Source organism: Neopsephotus bourkii, unplaced genomic scaffold (assembly GCF_033783945.1).
Source record: "Neopsephotus bourkii isolate Nb327-2 ecotype Australia unplaced genomic scaffold, CSIRO-AGI_Nbou_v1 NB_1120, whole genome shotgun sequence".
Taxonomy (NCBI): Eukaryota; Metazoa; Chordata; class Aves; order Psittaciformes; family Psittacidae; genus Neopsephotus; species Neopsephotus bourkii.
This window is the reverse complement of record NW_026901606.1, coordinates 3,878,458-3,902,318: the sequence shown is the minus strand read 5'-3', so window position 1 is coordinate 3,902,318 and position 23,861 is coordinate 3,878,458. Positions and strand designations below refer to the sequence as shown.

General features: G+C 39.1%; 1 protein-coding gene across 1 annotated transcript; it reads left to right on the top strand.

Annotated features, from left to right (window-relative positions):
- Window positions 1-597: 597 nt before the first annotated feature.
- Window positions 598-17,148, top strand: LOC133217201 (interleukin-1 receptor-associated kinase-like 2). Its single transcript, XM_061362437.1, has 13 exons — window positions 598-1,586; window positions 2,588-2,767; window positions 8,553-8,720; window positions 9,389-9,501; window positions 10,913-11,107; window positions 11,534-11,598; window positions 12,030-12,144; window positions 12,874-12,983; window positions 13,362-13,557; window positions 14,251-14,313; window positions 15,354-15,554; window positions 15,720-16,230; window positions 16,614-17,148. Exons 1-13 carry the CDS (start codon window positions 1,400-1,402, stop codon window positions 16,730-16,732), a joined length of 2,223 nt encoding a protein of 740 aa, XP_061218421.1. The 5' UTR covers window positions 598-1,399; the 3' UTR covers window positions 16,733-17,148.
- Window positions 17,149-23,861: the final 6,713 nt, after the last annotated feature.

Sequence of the window (23,861 nt, the reverse complement as noted above, 5' to 3'; positions counted from 1 at the left end):
ATAGTGCTTCTGCTAAAACAGGGAGGTCCTGAGGAATCTTTGAATTGTGGTCTTTTAAGTTACACAATTCAGGTATTTATTTTTTTCCCTGTCTTTTGAACTTGTAGCTACATTAATATCACATTTTTCAGCTTTTCCTTGCCACAGTGGGGGTAAGAAATTCATTGTTACTTTAATGGTACTTGGAAGGCTTGTGATTTCAGAGGTAAGAAGTATGGAAAATTGCCAAAGTATAAAAGTTTGATCCTGAAAACACAAGTTAGCTCTGCCGTGAAATACAAGCAGATTATAAAGAAATAGTAAGTTAAAAGCTCTCTAAACTTATAGTACTGCTTGCAGTAAATACAAAAAGATCTAGGGCTGAACATGAACGAAAAGAACAGGAAGAGGAATGGGTCACAACTGTGTTTGGTGAACTGTCCCATACTGGCAGAGGTACTGCTGTAAGGCTGTCCAAGTAGATGGTTTTGCCAGCAGTATCTGTAGCATTTACCCTGGCAAAGTCATTACAGGTGTTTATAAAAAGAAGCTTCAATACAAAAAAAGGGGAAAACCTATACATTTAGAAAAAATACTGACTTTAAACCTAATCCTCGACTAGCAAGACCTGGCCAGATGACTGCTTCTCACACCCTGCATCTGCTACTGTACTACATATTATGGTAAGTGAAATCTTATATGCTGCAATGAGTGCAAAACCCTGGCAGCAGTTAGGCAGAGGCATCACTGCTCAGTATTTGCTGACAGAGGTTTTTACTGCCCTCCTGCTGGTACACGTTTGTTGCTTAGATCTTGTGGGATATTTGAAACTTCCTCTATCCCCGTTTGTACAGCATCCAGAGCAGTGGGAGCACAGTTGGTGCAGCTCTTAGGGGGATCTATGTTTAAACACACAGGCATATCTATACCCACACAGGTGACCAAGCCATTGGCAGACTGCCCTGGAAATGTGGCCAGTGCCTGGGCTAGAGCAGGCAAGCTCCTTACCTACCAGCCCTCGCTTTGTGAGCAGCCATTGCCCAGCCTGTCGGCAATACCAGCTGTACGTAACAAGCGGGAAAGCACCTTTCACCTTCATCCCTTGAAACTCGGCATTTGGCAATCGGGCTGGAGCAATCAGCACTCAATGGAAAGAAAAATCTGATTTGCATTTGGAGCCTGACGTCAGCCAGAGCAGGAAGCAGGAGCGAGGTCTGACCCTGCCAACAAACGCTTGCCCGTGTCGCTCGACTCTTCCGCCAGCAAAGAGTGAGTCTGGTGGGGTGGGGACAGGCTGTGAAGGACAGCCCCTTCGAGAAGAGGAAGCGTTTGGAGAAAATCAACCCTCCACAGCCCACACAGGAGGCAGAGAGTGGTGAGCGTCCCTGCTCTGGGTATGCAGCATGTGTAGCCGTGGCTGATGGCCACGGCGGGGACAAAGAACGCTCCGGAGAGGGACTGTGAAGCAATGACCCTGCAGCAGCCGCCCTTGGCCCTGAAAGGGGGCTCCCCCCCGGTGCTGTACATCCACAGCATGCCTGCCTGGGTGCTGGAGGACTTCTGCCAGAAGATGGACTGCCTGAGCGACTACGACTGGATGCGGTTCGGTGAGATTGGCATGCGGGGAGGTGGGCTGATGGAGTGTGATAGGGGCACAGCGCGGCAGCATGGTTGGGACGGGCAGTGGAAGGGTGCGGGGTGCTGGCAGGGCACACAGCTGCCCCATGCAGGGCCTCTGGCCCAGCTGCTGCCCGGCACTCACATCCTGTAGACAGGGAGTTCCCATGCACCACTCTGGTTTGGGGATCAAGTGAAACTGCTGGTTAATAGGTGGAATTCCAGACTTCTGTGTTTGCTTGGCTTGTCCGCGCAGCCAGGCTCCCGCCCTTCGCGCTCTGCTCTTTAGCACTCCCCACACTGCACTTTATCTTCTGCTTCTCCCAGTGTTTGCCTCGCATAGATGATCTATTGTTTTCTTTCTCCCTTCACTTATGTATATTCTCTCATACTTACTGCCCCATTTTTCTTGGTCCTGCTGTGTCCAGTTAGTAAGTATAAAAAATGCAGTCCCTGAGGTTTTTATTCATTTTCTGTATCCCAGTCCAAACAGTTCTGAGTCTTTCCTCAGTTGTCCTCCCTTTCGTATTTAACATGACTTATTTTCATTCAAGACTTCACTAACTCTGAGTGAACTCTTACCCCGTTAAAGTTGCTGACTTAGAGTGGGATTCACTTCCTCTGTCTTTGCATGCATAAAACTGTGTCCAGTGTCCTCTAAAGCCAGCTGAGGTGGGAACAGGGGAATCTTTGTTCCCACACTCCAGGCCCCCACACCTCTCCTTCAGGTAGATGTGGGTCAGCTGAGGGAGGCTGACTCAGGACAGACACCTTTGGTGGCATCTCCACCAGCCCCAGGGACCACAAATGAGCACACAACTGAACTTCCATAAACTGACCTTTCTTCGTGTTCATATAGGTCAGTTATTGCCATCCTTCATTGTAAAAGTGTGCAAAGGAAAAGGCAAAGTGTGTCTCACACCTTAGTTTTCCCTGTTGCACCTGCTTGTATTTTCTAGTTTAAACAGAACTGTCTTTTGTTTCCCAATAGCCTCCTATGTGATAACTGACCAAACAGAGCTACGGAAAATCAAGTGCATGGAGAAGACTGGGATCAGTATAACAAGGGAGCTGATGTGGTGGTGGGGAGTGAGGCTGGCAACAGTGCCACAGCTCCTGGACCTGCTGCGAGCACTGCAGCTCTACCGAGCGGCCCAAGTCATTCTGGACTGTGAGTAGCTGCTCCTTCCTCCTGTGGGAATCTGTGTTCTCCCAGAGCACCAGCCTCAGTCCAATGGATCTCACTGGCTGAGGAAACCTTTTGCTGGGAGTCTGATGCTTAAGAAGTGACATAGAGAAAGAATCACAGGTCCCTCTCAGTCATCATCCCATCTTTTCAGTGGCTTTGAGAGGTGCCACAGAGATTGGCTGTGCTCTGAGCCAGGGCTGGTACTTCAATGCGTCAGACAGGGTTTCTAAACAGAGCTTGATTCTGCACATTTTAATTCTTCATACGTTCTTGTTTCTCTGTGAAACTTTGTCATTATACTCTGTTAGCAAACCCAGAAGAGCAGAAGAACATAATCGGTTTTCCTATGCAGGTTGCTGGCCTGCACCATAAGAAAAAGATTAGGAAAAGGGGAAATGATTTATCAACTACCTACATTACTGTTTGTTTATTCCATCTCATATTTTCTCTGTTCCTGTCATATGTTCTCCTCTGTCCCTCCCCAGATTAAACTCTAGTTGAACTTGGGGGAAGTTTAACTTTGTAACTGCATGCAATTCTTTTCACTGATCACCAGTTTGCTGTATTTCAGGTTTATCTTTTTGAGGTAGGATGGTTAGTTTGAGCTCAGTGTGCCTGGTTAAGGTAAACTATTGACTTACAGGAATCACAATGCTCTTAAATATAACTTTCCATTTTTTTTTTCCATTGAAAATTATGTTTAAATTGCAGCTTTTTTGTCAATTTTTGTAAACCAGATTGTACCTTAACCCAGTGCTACCACCAAATCTGTTGAAGCCCGGACAACATACTGTCTTTCCGTATTGAGTAGCCCTAAAAAGTTGAGAGTGGACCACATTCCCTTTTTAACACATATTCCCACACAAAGTCTACTGTCTGGAAACCAGATCTTTGTATGATTTTCACCAGTTTTCCATAGGGAATTACTAGAAAGAAACATTACCAATTGTTGTTATATGGCTGAAACTGGTTAGAGAAGCACTATCCAGGTGAGCGTGGGAAAGCTCACGAAGGCACACGCTTCCACGGGTGAGGAATGTGCAGGAGCCCCATCTGCTTCTCCCATTCTGTGATGGAGAAGCTGTCTGCCACGAGTGGTTTTGAGTGACATCACGAGCGGCTGTTGCTCAACAGCAGCCCATCTCCACCGGGCAGGGCTGCCAGCTGGCATGCATGGGAAGTCCAGCTCTACGTCGTGGGTTTCTTGCCACAGCATTTCTTTGTGTGGCACTGCTGTGTTGTGTAGTTTCCGGGAATTAGTGTGACTGTAAACCTTCACCTGGGTATGGTGGAAAAATCTGACAATGGCATTCCAAATTCTGTCATTTTATTGGGTGTTTTTAAAGGAATAGTTAGTGCTACAGCACAAGCAGCAAATTCTGTCTTAGTACTATCTAACACAGTAACCACAGACCCTAATGAGAGCATTGCTCAGTTAATGTTTTTTTGATTTTGCTGCCACCCTGTGCAGCACTTTGATTCAGCAGATCAGCCTCCTGGCTGAATTCAGTCAGGGCATTCAGCATAGAAGACCATAGCAATTCCTGCTCCTCATTCTTCAGCAAAACAAACAGAGCTACAGGATTTCCAACCCTAATTATTCTATGATTCTATAGCCTTGGGTGACGTGGTTTAGTGTGAGGTGCCCCTGCCCATGGCAGGGGGGTTGGAACTCGATGATTTTAAGGTCCTTTCCAACACTAACTATTCTATGAGTCTATGATTTGGTTCAAATCTGGTTTAAGCTGTATATTGGTAATCCGGTTGTTAATTTAGTCACTGTGAGGGTCATGTCTCAGCGGACAGGATTGAAGACAAAAATCTTGATTTATATATTCTTTTTTAATTTATACTTTAATATCAATTTTATCATTTATATTAAATCTGATATCAGCACTGCAATAGCCCTGGCTCTCTGATAATGGTATTTGAAGGATGCTCTGAAGTAGGGAGTGACTTTCATGATGTGATGAGGTTTTTGCTCTGTTCCTGTTCAGTATTTAACACCATTGATTCCCTGTCCATACAGAGAGGTTGTGGGTGCTCTTATATAACACAGCTTAACCTACCACACCTTAAGCCCTAATTAGTTACAGGCCTTGCATGCTTTCCCTGTCAGAGCACATTCTGGGGCCCACCTTTGTTTATACTTCTTGTAACAACTGAGATGCTGCTGCTTTTACCCCCAGGTAGAGGGTTTTCTCTTCTCTTACAGGTCTTTAAAACAAGCCCCTGAACAGATTTCAAACTGTAGGTTAGTTCAGCACATTGCAGGGGTGAACCACTTCAACAGAAGCTCCATGTATTTAATTTCAGAGAGCTACTGCTTGCAAACCACAACATTGTTGGATTTGAACTGATGTATAGCACATTTAGTGAAATGACCCCCCAAAGCCCAGAGGCTGTGCAGAGGGTCTCTGATTGTTAAGTCTGGTCCTGTCTGCAAAGGCCAGAATGTGGCACTGGATCAAGCCCTGAGAGGCGGCATTGTAAAGCTCTGACAAGGTCACTTACACAAGAACCAAGTAAGATTTGTCTCGGTGCTTGTATAAAATGCAAAGAATCAGGCTTCCAATCCCAGAGCAGCTTCCAGTAACTTAAAGATAGAACCTTAAAGATAGAACACAAACAAAAATAATCATCCCAGCACAGAAAGTCATTACCCTTCTGCTTGTCTGACTGTCCCTATCACTGTATGATGTGTCAGTATCACTGTATTGCTGTAGCTTGCACAAGATGTAGCTGAGGTCAGCCTCTGGTACAAGAGCTATAACCTGTTTTTTCTCTGCCTCTGTGATTTACCTTAAAGTTTTGGGGTTTGTTTTGGCTTTCTCAAAAACATTCCTGAGACTTTTTGGACTTCACTTGCCACAAGCTGAAAACCCTGAGGGTTTCCCCTGTTAAAAATAAACCCCAATCTAGTTCCTGCAGGCTGGAAGAGTATGTTTTGCAATCGCCAAGGAAAAACTTGGTTTGTAAAGATTGTAGCTGGCTGATGCAAGTAAACAGGGGTCTTTATAATGGTATCTGCAGGCTAGATAATAAATAGGGAAAGTAAATATTAATAGATCTTAGAAAGAAATGGACATGCTCAATTTAGCTCATTAAGAAATTGAACTGGTGTAATAAATCTAAGATACATTTGTTTCTCTGATTTCCTTTGTGACAATGGGTGAACTACAATCTTGGACTGTTCCACAAACGGCTGCATAAGGAGTTATGTGATTTGGGGGTTGACTCTGTAAAGCAGTATGAAAGCTAAATAAAGAGGGCTTAAAAGAGGATGGGAAGAGACAAATCCTGTGGAGTGATCAATTTTTACTTACGTTTCTGGATGATGGATATTAATGTTAGTCTCGGATCAACTCAAATGCAGTAAGTTGCAAAACCACAATGAAATGATCTTTTAAAAAAGCTTCTTATAGTTGTCTTTTATATTGAAGTCCATAGCAAAGCTTCATATTAATTGGAGTGGCAGAGTCTGGATTATTTTGTTTTTCTAGCATGTGGAAGTAGTTAGGGTTTTTTTGGAATGAACCCAATGCGGACATTCCACAGTGGGCTCAGTCACAAGCTGCAGTGATTTCTAGCAGGATCCTCTTAGATTTAGGCAAATCTTTGAAGCCTTTACCCTCTATTTCTGCCTTTTTATTTATATCTGAAAATGCTCCCTCAGGTGATCCCTTTGGGGCAAATATGAAGAGTACATTGCTTGTTCTATTGGGCACTTTTGAAAACCAGGTGGTCCTTCATCACTGTAATTCTATTCATTGTGACCTTAAGGAACCAGACACAACACGCAGGTTGGTTTTCCTGGCAGGTTAATTCCAGGAGAGCTGTACCTCTCATCAACAACTTCTTGCACTACTCTAGGCCAGCTTCTGAACATCCATAATAATTGTGTCTTTTTTCTCCTGTCAGTTCTTTAGCTGCAATGATGACCTGTTTGTCTGATGTGCAGGAAGTTGCTAAATTGATGACAAACCCTGAAAAGTAGGTTGAAAGAGGGAAGTGATTCTAATTTTAGAGACTTCTAGGTTGAAATACAGGAGGGAAAAGCTACCATCTGCAGAATGCAGGGACTGTCAGTTTTAGCTAAAGGCCTGCAGACTTGTTCAGTGGCTGATTCTGAACCCTCATGAAATTTGGGATTTCGTAGGATTCCAATAAGGAATAAAGAAACATACCAGGTTTTTTTTGTGTCTTAATTCTAAAGGCTGGCTTTATTCAAACCTGCATTCATACATGACTGAAGAAAGTGGATGCAAACCCCAAACAGAGATCAGAGGACAAAACTTGCCTGTCATGACCGTGGCCACTTCTACCAGTACTGCTTTTCATCTACTCTTCAATCTTTAGTGCACTGCAATGTGCATAGCTTGTCTTCTCTTAAACAGTTCTACTGAGTGCTGGCTTCTTGTGAGCAGCACTGATTAAAATGAAGCATACTGCTTCCTGCTTGTTTCAGATATTCCAATGCTTTGTACAGAAAAAGGGACACGAAGCTGTTGTCTAATTTCACATTCAAATAGAGGCCTATGGCTTTTGATTCCAAGATCACCACCATGCTTAAGATAGAAGACTGATAAAACAGCATGACAAAAAATCCTTGTATTAATACCTGTGCTTATTTTCCTTTATAGCAAAATAAAACTTTAATTTTTATTTTTAGGAAAACGCACAATGTGTTGCTGATAAAAGGTGGCAGGTGGAAACAAAAGTTTACAACTACAACCAGGAAAAGTTGTTAGCATATAGGAAGTCTTTCTATCATCCCCAGTGCACACTGGGTATTCCCAAGCTCCTTTTCAACCTCAGTTTTGAATGTATTCACAGATAAGAATTTATCTGCTCCTTCAGAAGATTTTGGCAGATTCAAGGTATCATAGTATCTTGAATTTTTTTTACTTCATTTTTTACCATCCTGACTTTAACCTAATCTAGTTTTAATAATTCCGTCTAAGATGTACATATGTTTTGTGTTCCTGTACACTGAAAGCATCTTTGTGCATCTTTTAACCAGATTTCAATTGTTTTGTCAGGCCTGTTCTGAGATTTTACCAAGCTGTATACAGCACAGTATCTTTTAGAGCTGCAGTGAATCAATAATTCAGCCTTTATTTTTCCCTTATATATTAGTAAGTCTTGAACTTTGATTCTTATGTTTTCCCTAGATTGTCTCCAGCTTGTTTCTTTCTGTTCATAAATAACAGGATGATTCGTTATTGTAAATAGTTCTATACAGGAAAGTGTTTTCTGGGAATGAGCAGGGTCATGACACTAAAACCACACACTTGAAAACAGTCCTAAAACATTTAGCTGGCTAAACTAAACACAATTCTGTCAAACTTCCTCCCAGTCCCACAACAATTAACAAAGAACTAGATGCCTTCTTTAGGCTGGGAGGTATTTGTGATTTGAGATCATTGGCTGAAGGATGCTATATAGAAAATGACACAATAAGTATATTATATTGTTAATATCTTTTTGTAAGGGACTCTGTATATTTTGCATAGTCATCACTGGTATTTGTTTGAAACTCTGACTTCTTACTGATTTTCAGTAGTAGTTAATGTCATAAATATGGTCTGAACTTAAATACCAACACTATTCCAGCAATTTCTCAGTGAATTGCTTGAATGTTCATTTTAATATTCATGTTAATGTACAGTCTGTTTTCCTGACTAGGATTGTTTCCTGATAGTTGATTAGAGTCAGGCTGTGTTTTCCCTGGTAATCTTCATCTTTCCTTTATTGTTTTTTGAAGGGACATCAGCCTCTAATATTGCCGACTCTGGAAAAGAAGAGCTGGTAGAGCTGCCTAAATCAGAGAACAGATCTTTAATTCCCACAGAAAACAAGAAGATAGACAGAGAAAACGAGATAAGTCTGTTGCCATCAACAGACTCTCCACATCCAGGAGTACCACCAGCAGGTAGTAACTAAACAGATTCTGTATTTGCGCTAACATTGAAATGACCATGTAGATAAGACTGCTTCCCATTTGCTTTCAGAATAGTATAATATTTCTCTTCAAAAGGGTTGCATTTGAATATTTGCCTTTTAACTTTATTTTTATTTCTTTGTAGCTTTATCACATTGCCTCCTGTTTATCTTTTCTACACCTCTCTTGACTTAGAAAGATGCTGGCTATATCTATCCTGTGGGATCTGAAGGCATTTTCCAGGTCTCTGTGAACACATGGGTCCCATCCTGGCTCCATACTACAACTAGATGAGTGCATACATTTCCTGCCCCATATCCCTGTTGCCATGCAGAATAAATTTAGGCCAGAAGGGAGCTATGCACAGGTCAGCAGGCCCCTTTGCTTGGCAACTGGAGGCAGCAGAACCACAGGACATACTGAAAAGAACAATAGTATAGATGAGGGAGCTCTATGTTCTCAAGCCAGGATTAGAGGGACATGCACAGTCATCTTGCAAAGAGAAACCAGGAAAACAGCTGCCTGTCTTCACACAGTATTGCTCATTTTGACAGATTATCCCTGGTTAGGAAATTCAACAAAATATCCCAGACCTCCATAATTAGTCACAGGCTGTGGCACTGTAAAAAGAACCTGTACTTTCAATGCTGTTATTTCAGTTTCAGGTGCTGTTTCTGAAGGAGCCTTGTACTCACTCCCTTTGCCACCACCTCCCCCAAGAGACCTTTTGAAATCCTTACAGTCAAATCCTCCTGTCTCATCAAGTGTGAAGGTAAATCTGTTTAGGCCTCATTGATTATAACAATGAAAATTGTCTTCGTAACATTCCATGTTTTCTCAGTTAAAGTTTGTCCCTCTATTTGTATAAAATAGAGTGAAAAAGTAGGGGTTGATTACAGTTTGTTTGGACTGAATACTAATGGACTGAATACTAATGGACTAACGGACCATTAGTCCTGCTTCAGTTAGATTACTTGTAGTGTGCATAATTCTTTTTGCCAGTGATGGACCGGTGACGCTAAAAATGAACCATATTGCATGGATAACATGCCCACAAATAGCAAATAATTTTGGAGGAATTTCTAGTATGGATTTTGCAGAGGACTTAACATTCCTGGTGTGAGCACAGGATGGTACCACATATACCACTGACTAGGTAGAACAGCAGACTATTAGTTTGATTATATACTTAAAATGTGGGGAGTTTTCCTGAAACCTGGGCTAGTATCAAGTTTAAGTCAGGTTCCCTGGGCCTGGTGTAGCTGACAATCGAAAATCTCCAAGGTTGGGCCATTCTAGTGCCTAACCATCTCACTGTGGCAAGCTTTTCCCACGTTTCTAATGATTTCATCACAGTCTCTGTTCCTGCCTCCCTACAGCTCTCTTGTCTATAAGATAGTCTAGCTAGATCTGTCCTGTGGGTTTTCAGAGTGTTTCACAGATCCATGTGCATGCTCTGATCCCATCATGGCTCTGTCTTGGCCTGGTTCCTTTGCTTTGTTTTGTTTTGAAGAAGACTGTGGTTTAAGCTCTTCCAGAATAACCTGGTTCAAGGGTACCAGCCAGAAGAGAAGACTGTGACAAAGAATGTAGTAGTCTCAGAGCTTTTGAGAGGGAGTTAATGTTTTGTTTTCTCAAGTCTGGAGCACATTAAGGTTGTGAAAGCTGTGTGTTATTACAGTGGAACTGTAATAACAATTGGCATTAGGACTTGCCACACTGGAAGCAACGAATTATTGTGCAACTGATGACAGATGCTTCAGAAGTAGATGTGAAGTTCCTACCAGAACATAAATACATTATGAGGGAACCTACTTTCTGATCCAATTGTTTCTTGGTGTATGCCCCAGCCATAAAGATTAATATTCTTTGTTAAGAATATTAAAATTAACATCACTTCAAAAAAATATATCGACTTTTAAACAAAATTAAGTCTATTTTCTGGGAAAGGTGGAAATGCAAATTGGTAACTGATTCTTCTACTAGGCAAAACTTTTATATGAGCAAAACACATCAAGACAGTTATAACAAAGGGAAAACATCACATGTACAGTACTTTTCACAGTTTCTTTCAACAATCACAGTGATTGCTTAGATTGTGGAAAAGCAAATACAACAACTGAAAGGAGGAAAAAGCATATGAATTTTCATGAGAGAAACTCGTTTCTTCTGCACATGTGTAGCCCTGCAGCTCTCCTGCTCCTCAGCAGGAGACAAGGACGGATCTCCCCAGTGGAAGTCTTTTGTGGACCCAGAGGGAAGTTACTAATGCCACAAGTGGTTTCAGTGACAAGAGCAGAATCTGTGAAGGTACTTTTGCGGATGTCTACAAAGGTCAGAGGAACAACATAGAGTATATCATCAAAAGACTGAAAGAGGCAAGTACTCCACCTTTTCTTTTTCTTTGAAGGGGTATGTCATTATTATCTCTGAAACATTAGCAGTTGTTGTTTACTATTGTATGGGCAAGGAACCAGAAGGGCTACATGAGAGGAGAGGTAAAAAGGAAAGGATGTAAAGTAAGTAAACCTAGATTCAGCAAACACATATGAGAGATACTTAAGTGACTAGTGTTATTAACTCTAGCCATGGGGGTAGCCTGCAATATAGCTGCTTGCATTGATGACTGAATCAGATGTGTCCTTACACTGGTTCTTGTTCTAATTGTCAATGAATTGTTGCATTTGACCCAAAGTTGCCATCAATGATACTTGACAGTTTTCTAAGGTAGACTGAAAGATCTCTACAAGTGCAACCTTTTAATAATGACTATTGACATTCTAGCACACGTTTTCATTTTTCAGACGGAATGTGCAAGCCCAGATTCCACCCAAAGGTTCTTCCATACAGAGGTACAGATTTGCTTTCGGTAAGTGTTGGCTTTCAGGTGCAATCAGTGCATTACCTGCTTGTGGCCTGTGCCCATATGTTTAGTTTAAGACTGATGAGCCTCTCTCTTGGGTGCTGTGCTGCTCTCAAGAAGAGGGCTATGCACACCCTTTACTGGAGCCATGGTAAATAGCATGCCTCCTGTTGATGCTGCAGGGCAATGCTGAGCAGACACCATGCTCTGCCAGCCCTTGAGGTGGTGAAGAAGCAGTGTCTTCTTCAGCTTGCGTCCCTCCTACCTGCACTCTAATAGATTAGTCAGCCCTCTGCTGTTCTGCTCAGGGACATTCGCTGCTTCCAGCTGCAGGAAAATTTCCAATTGCCTTGAATTTAGGCATTTATTCCAGCTCAGGAATATTTTCTGTGTTGCTCATATTTCATTTGCAAACCACTGCTGATCTGTGCCTGCAGGTGCTGTCATGTCAACATCTTGCAGCTGCTGGGTTTTTCAGTAGAAACTGGATTGCACTGTCTGGTATATCCATACCTGCCCAATGGATCACTACAAAACAGACTGCAGTGTCAAGTAAGCAAATAATCTGGGTCTGTTAATCTACTTGTGATTACAGATCCTGGCCTGTTACTGCATGAAAAGCAAATATATCTTTTGGAATACTGAGAAACAGACAGAAATTGCCCAGATATCTTGACTACAAGTTCTAGAAAGGCTGCAGCTCGTTTCCAGTTTCCGACTGCAAAGCAAATCGGGTGAAAAGGAAGTTTCTGCTGTGCAGCCTTGAGCCTTTTCAAGTAATAAGGAATCTGGAAACTGTGTCTATTCATATACAGTTTCATTGGATTTGGGTTTGTTTCTGTAGACTCTACCATCATATTCACTGGCATAATGTGCTAGGAAGTTTCACAAGGGCTAGGAGGGAACGGGTTGAGATATTTACACCTATTCAAAGAGCATCTGCAGAGGAGATGGTAAGGCAGAGGAACCTTAGAGCAGCGGTCCATCAAAGCCAGTGATGTGCCTCAGTAATGGGCAGTACCTGACTCTTTGGGCAAGTGTGATCTTTGCTGTATCCTTATCTCACTGTGTCCCATAGCATCAAAACATATTGTAGCACAATATGCAAGGATAGGTTCTTTCCTTGGCCTAGAAATTGTCACATTCTGCCTTGGACCAAACTTTTGATTTAGGTTAGCAGGAGTTTTGACTGAGACTAAAGCTAAGCCTTTAGTTTTCAAAACTACTGATGTCTTAGAGTCTTTTATTCTATGAAATACCATTTTCTTCGTTTCCTTGCAGGATGATTCTGCTCCACTGACCTGGGAGATGCGAATTAGCATTGCTGTAGGGCTCCTCCGAGCTACAGAGTATTTACATAATTCCGGAATTCTTCATGGGAATATCAAAAGGTGAGGGATTTGGCAACTCAGCACTTCCATCGTCACCTCTTATTTCCAGAATTTCTTTAACACTAATGGCTGAAAGCATGCACAATTGTGAAATCCATTTGCAGGGTCTTTCTGCTGTCTCTTGTTCTGTGGGGTCTTCACCTTTTTATGTTTAAGCCATCTCTTTTCTGAGTGATGGAAGTATATTCTTTTGAGGTTATTTCTGGACTGCTTGTTCTTCCCCCTCTCCCTTTCTGCCATTCTTTATCCTTCCACTCATACACAGCAGGCCAAATGCTGGGAACTTTCAGTGCTTTTCTTTTAAAGTGTAGAACTGTAATTTTTGACCTCAAGTTAAAGTGATTACTTGACCAGTATTGTTATTTGTCTTTATCACAGCTCAAATGTCTTGTTGGATGAAAACTTTACACCAAAGCTTGGACATTCAGGTCTGCGGCTGTATTCTGTTGATAAAAAATCAGAATATGCTACGATGAAAACCAAAGTCCTACAGGCTTCTCTTACTTACCTGCCAGAAGATTTTATCAGGCATGGGAAGTTAACAGAGAAAGTTGATACATTCAGCTGTGGTGTGGTATGTGGCCTTTTTAACACGTTCCATTGCATTCTTTGGTGCTTCTAGACAGGAAATTGGATATAAGATTGGATTTGCTAACAATTTCATATTGCTGACTATATAATGTGTTGAAATACTGGTTCTAATTATGTCCACACTCCAAATATATTGAGTTTTGGCAAAGTGAGGTGAATCTTTTGAACAACACAAACAAAATTGTTTCTTGCTGGAAAAAGTTCTTGCTGATCATTTAAAAACCCAAACACAAAGAGAAGCAGGATGCCTGCAGTTGGGTTCTTGGAATTCTTGCAGATTTGCCTCAGGAACTGCTATAGACATCACCTGTTAATTTGGAATTTCAAGTAAAACAATTGATAGCCTTGTTGCCTGTATCCAGGTATTTCCATTTAAATAGTCCAGTGTGATTTCTTATCTAGATGTAGAATGACTTCCTTATCATCCTTAGTTTCAACAATGTCTTTTGTACCTAACTATAAAATAGACTTAGCTTTGGAGATAGGCCATAAAGATCACAAATCATGAAGATCAAAGTCGTGACTATTGCCCAGATCTGGCATTGTTAAAGCATCTGAAGTAAAAATACTGATTTAAATGCCCTGGCAGTTCAATATTTCTTTAGTTACAAAACACACTTTAAAAAACAGAATTAATTCTGAACAGATTGTTTTATCTTCCGTATATTCCTTCTAGGTTTTAGCAGAGATACTGACAGGGATTAAGGCCCTGGATGAAGGGAGAGACCCTATTTATCTGGTAAGAAGAAGCAGGAATAACTAATACCAACACAAGTGAATGGGGTTACTGTCATAGAATGGATTTTCATTTTATATAAATAGTTCGTTGTTTGGAGTCTGCTGTACACATCCTGAAGAAGGGATATTTGGAAGCCATATTCCAGTTCCATTAACATCAGTAGCCTACCTGCCTTTCGACAGAGGCTGGATACTTATTCTCATTTCACACACCACACTCATGAGTACTGGCCTGATCATCGTAGTAGGGGATAATCCAGAATAGTGGTGTTTAAATACATGTGTATTTATTTAAGAGAGAAGACTTTGTGCTGAAATGCTGCTGCATGGGGCTTTTTGTGTGCCAGAAAGACATGCTATGAGCCAAACTGAATGGGGAAACGTGGGCAGGCGGTAACCACAGTTGCTCAGCATCGTGTTTATCAGGTGCTTATGTGTTGCACTACTGTCTGGAATTTCTGTCTTGGCCAATTTGCCCAACCTGTGATTAGAACTACACAAGCAATCAGAGTTGGCCAGGCTCACTGAATGCCATTAACACCATCCTCATGAGAACAGACTCCACCTATATTCCTTGTGGGATGCACTCCTTCTGATTCCCCATCTCATTGAAGACTTTGAAGGGAAAACTGTAGTATTCTTATTTACTATTTCTAAGCAATTCATCAATGTTCAAATAGGTTCAGAAAAGAAAGGATCCCAGTTTTATGATTTCTTTAACACATTTGAAAAGTCCTGAGCAAGAATGCCTCTCTATACGTATCTTTTCCATTCCTATAAACAGGCATAGGCCTAGAAGAGGTGGGTCTGTTTTAGTGAACTTGACATTAGACACATGCAGAGAAAACCTTTGACCTTTTAGTGAAAACATTTCTGTCAGCTGCATGAATGGAGATTCTTAAAGCTTTTAGGTCTGTAAACTCACCATTAAGGAGCAATAATAACAAATATATGGCAAGATTCATATTCTCAGTGATTCAAGCAGAAATGAGTGTTTATGTTCATTTTGCCTTCACTAATGTATCTCTTTCCTTTGAACAGAAAGATATGATTGCTGATGAAATCCAGATAGCAAAAGAAAGCTCATATTCCAAAGGAAAGAAATCAGAAAAGCTAGCTGCCAAGGAAATATGCTGTAAATATCTAGACAAGAAAGCAGGACACTTGCTGGAAGAGGTTGCTATTGATTTTGCCTCAGCCATCTGCTTTTGTCTGAAAAAGAAGAATTCTAACACAGCAGAGGTAATATTTAAAATACATTGACCAAGATTTTAGTCTTCTTGACAGCAAGGTCTAAAGCTACACATTCATGCCTTGCTTATTTGTGGGAGTATTGACATATGAGAACATGTGTGAGGAGGGGTACAGGAATTACTCTGCATTCACAGGTTTTGTTCTTACAAACAGGTGCTTGAAGTGATGGAAATGGCTGAAAATAAATTAAGAGAGCATTACCTCTGTGGAGGCAGCACTTCTGGATTCTCCATGAACACTCCCGAAGAAACTGATGATGAGACAGCGAGTCTCAGCGTGGACGTGCCTTCTGCAGGGAAGAATAAAGAGGACAGCACAGAGCCTGCCATCCTGACCAGTGCCAATCCATGCCCACCTTCAATAGGTGTTGTGTTGCCTGATGTTTACTGTGAACAGATGTCAAGGGTTCCTTGTGAATCAGATGAATTAAGTAGTTTTATATGGAACCCTTCGGAAAAATCTACAGATGAGCTATCTAGCTGTACCAGTGCTGAAAACGTGGCAGCCTCTGATTACAGGATCAAGCAGGAAAAGCCTGCACATGGACTCCAGGAAAGAAATGCGGCGTGTGCCAAAAGTGAGGACATCTTGGAAGCAGCGTCTACAGCACAGAGCACCGCTCAACAAAAACACACAGCCGGTGACTCTCCATGTTCTTCACAAGGTAAATCTAAATCAGTCTGAAGTGTGTATGCGGGACATTCAATGCGTCATCTTCAAGCTGTTTGTGCAGAACTTCCCATGTTTCTGTGGGATAACTGAAGCCTTTATAAAAGTACTCTAGTACCACAATAGTGGGGACAAATTACTCTCTTCTCCAGGATTGCTTAGGTTCTTCCTACTTCTAAACACATTTCAGTAAATCTTTTTAACTTAGTTATGATTTTACCAATAAATCTACAAACATTTTCTGTTTTTCTATCAGTTGTTTTTTTTTTTCCTAAGCCAGTTTTGGGTTTGTGTTTGTTTTATTTTATTATCTACACCTTGGACAAGTGGATTTTTTTCTTAATATTTGGGCTTTTTTTTTTTTTTTTTGTTTTTCAGCATTAGCCAGAGAGACATCTTGGAAAATAGAGATAAATGATAAAAAAAAGAAGCTCATGGAAAATATTTTGCTGTATGAAGAAGACAAATTAACCAGTTCTGAACTTTTTGAATCATAAATCGGGTGGATTCACAAACAGTGGCCAGCTCTGAAGAAGAAACAAAGACTGTCGCCTCTTTAGAACAATGGTAAAATTCTACCTTTCTTGTAAGGCTAAGTAGCAGATTTGGATCAGAATCAGTAACCCTGACTAAAGACAACAAAAGTGATCACACTGAGAAGAAACAGGAAACATCTGTTCTAAAGCAGATAAAAGCACAATGCCACTCTGTAAACAGAAATGCCTTCTTCCTTCTCATGTGTAATGTAGAGATATGGCAAACACAAGCTGCCAAAATAATTTACCATCCTTTTGCAGTGTATTTCAGAAAGCATCTACATAAAATGTATGTCTTGTTAAAAAACACAGTCCTAGGAGTTATAGGGCAAGCACTGATCAGTAACCAGGTGGCAATGCTCTTGACAGTTATTGTACTTGTATTTCTGTAGACAGAAATCTCCAGAGACTGCAGGTTTCAGTTTTCCAAAGAATCTATCCTATTCCATGTAATCTTAGCCCACATACTCAAAACTACTACATTACCAGGGAGGGGATTTTGTTGTGCAAGTTCTCAGATGTATTCTACATGACTCAATCGCAATTTGAATTGCACTGAACATAGTCGTAAGTAAATAATTTAAGCCATGTTAGTCTATGAGCTTCTCTACTACATACATATAACATCTTTGGAAGTTTTACCCTTTCAGCTTCAGTGTTAGGAGCTCTAGGGTGGTGTTTAATGCCTCACAATTGATTCTTGGAGGTTAATTTTTTCTAAGTGTCCTTTATGTGTTGTTAAGGTTTCTCATTGTGCTTCACATGGTAACTGTTGTATATTTTGGATTAGGGACAAGATTTTTATTTAAAATGTCTTTAATTTTGTTATAGGTTGCTTGAGATTTGGTTTGTTATATTTATTTTGGCTATCAGTGAAAGAAGAGCTAGTGAGTGGATCTGTTCATGGTGCCACGCTCACCATATATTCTGAGAGAGGAATAGTTCTGTGTGTCTCTTGGCTTACCCAGCATTAGCAGCCTTGGGGTCAGGCTTGGTGATCATGCTTAGAAGAAGAAAAAAAGCAACAGCCTTGTATTCTGTCATATTTATTAGTGAAAGCCCCATAAAAAAGTGTCACTTTCATTGCTACAACTATTTATTACATGTGGTATTGTTAGCATATTCCACTCTTGTGCAGTCTAAGGGAATGCAGTCTTATTATAAACAAAGCTGTTGGAACATGCCACTCAGCTTACAGACAGGTCACTGCTGCCTCTTTAGCTTAGCTGATAGGGCCTGATGTACAGAGATGGTTAGAATTCAGAATGGAGTTGAGAGAATATTTTCTAAACCCCATGAATTTTAGTGTAATTCTTTTCACTGGAATTGTAATGGTGTGGTTTTCCTGATTTTAGACGAAGGTCGCTGAGTAATACCTCATATCTTCTATATTTGTACAGTACCTACTTCATTGTAGGTATTATTAGGAGCAAGTAAAAGTATGTTAGCTAGAGACCTGAGTATTAGAATCATCCTACACATTTAGCATGTTGATTTCTACACTAGAAACTGGTAAAATGCTGTATTTAGAAGTGCCTTGGATACTGTCTGTATATTTGCCAGTGTCAGATTCTTTATTTTACCAGAATCAAACCAAGACAACATTGGTACTGACGTAAGAAGCATTGAATATATTCAGATTAGTCAATAACTGCTTAATTCTACATGAGATTTGACGGAGATATTTTGTGGTGCTGAAACTGTAATATTTGTTGGTTTTCATGGGTGTATTTCGTGAGATCCATGTTAAATACCTCGGGTGTCCTCCAGGAGGAAATGCTCACAGCCACACCCCAGGGCTGAATGGAAAAACCTAAGATTTTTAAATTGAGAAACATAGTTTATACAGTTCTGTTTCACGAAAATGCTTTAATGGTTTTGTTCTCTTGCAGTCACAAAATGAAGCTGTTATTTTTTTGCCTTGTTCCATGTTAGTTTTAAAGTATTCTGACCTAATATACATGGTCTGGTGGAGTCACATGGGTACATAAGGGAACATCTATAAGACACTGTCTTAAGTCTTAGAATGATGGTACTCTGCTGCATATCTTGGCTATTCAGTATAATGTATGTTTTAATCTCAACTCAGCAAATTTGTACATTACCATTTACTAATATTTGGTGAATAAACAAAAAAAGAAAAAAAATCTTTTCTTTATGGCTTGCTTTTTTTGTGATTTATGGCACAGAAAATGTGTTTCAGTCCACTCTATTTAGATAACTTTGTGTTTGTAATAATTAGTGCAGACATGGTTATTTGGTTTTTGTTCACTGCTGAATAGCTGATTTTTTCCATTGAGATGTCCTTGGAGCAAAATTTCTCTCTAAAATCAATAATTAAAAGCATTACTGAGATACAACTGGCATTTATTGATGTTCAGGGGCACAATCTGAAGTATCCTTTATCCTTAAGACATTGTAGCTGTTAGTCAAAAATTAAGGACAACTCGGCTTTGTTTTTATCCATGAACACTAGAATAAGGGCATAGAATATAATTTTGGGTTTAAACACAGTGGTTCTGGAACTGTGCAAGGAAAACTGCCAACAGCAACAACACCAGTGCTTTGTCTGTGAGTAATACTTTTTGCTGAAGCCTATTGCGGTTGCCTGTGTCTAAAAGCACAGATCTAGGCACAGGCTTCAAATATATACATATATCTAATTGTGTAGGGTTATTTTTTGCCATCATTCAGTCCCACAGAACTTTTTATTATTGGTGTTATCTTGTAGTCTTGAGTTCTGTTATTGAAAACAAGCCCAAAGGTGCACATGTAAATGAAACCTTTGCTTTTATGTCATCATTTCCTTTTGGCCAGTTAATACTCTTAGAGGGCAGCCTAACATCATTTCTGCACTTAAAGACTTCTAGAGTTGTTCCTGTCATTTGTATTTTTAGGTATGAAGTAATATTTCACAGTGGAAGTCTTTCAAATCTTGTCATTTTTTATAGGAACAGGAAGTCAAGAATGAACAAAATGGATTGAGAAACAATTTCACTTGAATTGTAAAGCAGATATAAAAATCCTGTGTTGCAGCAGAACTACTTTGTTTTGTTTTGCTTGCTTTCTATGGACCAAAAGGCACATTTTTATCTAAACAAGAGAGGCGATGAAATACACTGAATTTATGTTTTGTGTTGGCCAAAGCCAATTGTAGTCTCTAACTGTTTACCCTTTATTTTTACCTGTATAACTTGATAATGTTGTCTGAACCCTGTTTAGTATCCTGTGATGTCTGATGGTCATTTAATACTTCCATTCAGATAGACAAATAATGATGTGTTTATTGTAAGCATAATGTGATGAGAGCAGAATTGTAGGGAATCGGGCTGCTCCATTTCTAATTATTGTACTGGCTAGCTGTGGAGTTACATAGCACCTTCCTTTTTCCCATCCTTTGGATTGTTCTCCTTAACTCACATGTTGTTTAGTTGTTGGTAACTGCTTAAACATGTTACATACAATATCGTTTACTATCTAGCCTGAAAAATAAACCAAAGTGCAATGAGGTAAATGCTGTACAAAGAACAGAAAATAAGTTCAACTTGAGAGAACAGAATAAAAATCACAGGAAGAAGAAAACAAAGCACCAGTGATCCACTGTAATATTCCTTAAGGCACTCCAGAGGCTACTTAGAATGTTGGAAAGGAGAAATCTTGACTGCATGAAGGTCAGGCTGATAAACCACAGTGTGGAAGAGTCTGTAGGGTAGGTGGCACCTTGAGAAGCATCCATATCACTCCTAAACTTGAAGGTGTCTGACAACTGCAACTGTATTCAGCCAGACAGAACACAAGCAGGTGAAAGAACCTGCTGCTGTTCAGAATGACTCAAGACACCCTGTGACTTGTCCAAGAACAGCCACTGAAGAAGCATCCGAGTCTGCATTTGTGGATGAACAAAAACCAAACCAACAGGTGAATGGAGGTATTGAGGTATTTGTGGGATTGTGGTGGTTCAAATGCTTTGGAAAAACCTTAAATTAGGAAGACGGAATGTTTTTTTACTTCAGGAGTTGGCTGGTTTTGTAAAGCCCAGTTCAGTGATGTTCCATTACAAGAAAAGAGAAACATTAGATCATGCTTTAGATTGAGGAACTATTATAATTGAAGTGACTGAATATTTTCCACTTCCCTTATCTGTAAAGAATTAAACACTTCAAGCAATTATAAAGTATTAGCTGACTATTTTGAGTGACTCTTGATTGTCATTACTTTGATGGGACATTACTTACTAGTTATTATTTTGCATAGGAACTAGGTTGATTATAGATAACCTAATTAGTCACCTTATTTCATTTTCACGATTGAATAATCATCTTAAATTAGTGGAAGAAGACGATTTTATGTCTGTATATAAATATATATAATGAAACATATATTCATATATATTTCATTATCTCAAATTATTAGTAAGAATGATCCACAAAGAAACAGGCATATTCAGCTACACCATTTGATTGAGGGGGGGTTTGCTGTTGTTGTTAAATAAGTTCATTGTTAATTCATTGCATCTTCACAAGGTCACCTTGGCATCCATTGTATGCAGTATTTGGGTTAGAACAACCAGTTGTGGTCAATACCCAGGTAGTTACCCACATTCTGGTAGACGTGGGGTTTTTTTCACCTCAATATCATTGCTCAGAAATAAGATAATGAGAATGCCAGTTTCAAAATTACTGTGTCAGAGGGGAGAGATTGATCTTATTTTGTCAAATAGATTTCATAGCTGCTTTGGAAAAAATCCTAGCTCCGATATTGTAACATAGGCTGGTTTATACTACCCTCTTCTGGTTGATGTCATATTTGCAAGAGAGAATATACTGGCATGGATTTATAGGTCAAGGATATTTTTCCCTAGATCACCAGGAAAAGCTGGTAGGGTTGTGCTGCCCTTTTATTGTATGTTTATTAAGACAGCCTTAGAACGTTCTGCTCAATAAGCCAGAGAAGCAGCAACACAGCACAATAGCCTGTGCCTCGCTCTTCATTCTGTGGACTAGCTTAGCCAGGGCTTTTTCCTCTCAGTGGGTAGGCTGTATCCTACACAACCGTCAGAGCTTTAGAAACAGCCATCCTGGCTACAGAGCTGTTTATTTTAAGGTTCATGCAGTATCTCTAGCTGGCAGTTTATTTCCTATATTTTGGGCAGCTGATTGGTTGGCTGTTTCCATGGAATATGCTTAGAAAACATGAAATATAAATAGAACACAAGCCATAGGTCTGCTGTGGAAGTGATGATTAGAGCTCAACTTAATACATGGAGTTTCAGTGGTCCTTCTGACTCTTTATAACACTTCTGCAGGATTCAGAAAGTACATGTTCACATCTTTACTCTGGGCTACCCCCCTAAGGTTAATTTGCTCCTTTTTAACCCACTTCCCTCTTCACTTCTGGTTCTTGTTTGCCTTCTGGTGGAGCGTAGCACCAGACAGTACTGGTGACAAAGGGATCACTTCATTTAGGCAAATAATTCTGTGACAGAAGCCATGTCCAATAAAAGCTGCGATTGGGCTTACATTTACTGCATTAGTCTGTTACAAATCTCCTCAGGAGGAAATTCTAGGAGATATTCATGGATTATCACAGATCTCTATGTGCTGAGGTAGAGAAGGGAACAAGTGATACACTGGAGCATGGAGGATGATGCATTTGAAGGCATGAAAACTTACCTTGGACCTCTGAGATATGCACCAGTCTGAATATGATTCTGAATTCAAGCAAATAAACTGGAAAACTCACTTTCTTGATTGGTTTTCTCTGTGTGTGTGTGTTTGTTCTTTTAAACTGAAAGCGACAGTAGACGGTTTCCTTGGTAAGACCCATCTTCACAAATCCCTTGGCAATTAAGCTCATTTGGCAAGTTAAGTCCTTGTCCATCTCGTTTGTGTAGTTTGTCACAAAAACTGTAGTTTGAGCTACTCTTAAACTACTAAAACAGACCCAGAAGTGCAGCTTCAGCAAAAGGTTTTTTCTCTATGAGAGCATCTCTACAAGTATAAAAAGAGGCTTGCACCAGTTAGTTATATATATACACTTAAATATATATATTACATATTATATATATTTATATGTAAATATAAATATACACATATTTATGTACATATATTTATATATTTTAAGATATAACTATATGTATATAAATATATAATACTTTATGTATTTTATATATTACATAATTGTACAATAATTTATAAATACATAAATTTATCTTTTATATTATTTGTATGTACTTACATGTTCATTATAATAAATATATTTGTTATACACACATATATTTTATATAGGATTTATATTATATATCAATATATTATACATATTTTATTATATGTATTTATATATACTAGTATATAAACATTTTCAATAGAAGCATATTTATAAATACCAATATAAATATATATCATATATAATAAAAATTATATAAAGACCTATTAATATACATTTTATATATCAACATATATCAATATATGTTTTTATATACTTTATATATATTTATATAAATTTATATTTTATATATATTTATGTGTTCTCTATATTTATGTATAAATATCAACATATATACACATAAAAATATAAATACGTATTTTCTGTACATATTCTTATTTATATATTTATGAATATTTAGGTGTAATTATAGCAATACCTAAATACATATATATTATAAAGCGATAGTGTTGATCATTATATATATGCCATATATCTATTTATAGTATTATGATATATTTTATATATGTATAAATATATATAATGTTAAAATATATAGCTGTTATGTTTTATCCATAACTATATATAAATATATTTAAAGAGATGTGTGTATATACATATAAATTTAATTATCTATTTTTATATAGCTACATAAAATATGTTTATATATAGACATATATATATATTTAGGTAACTTTTTCAATATATAACTAAAATACTTATTTTTCTATTAAAAAAATTATCTATGTTTATATACAAATAAAACCTGAGCAGTCTTCCCTGACAGACACTGGAACAGATTATCTTTTAAGGAAGAATAAAAGATCAAGAGCCAAAATAAAGGGCAATGTTAATCACAGGCTATAAATACATATATAAAATAACT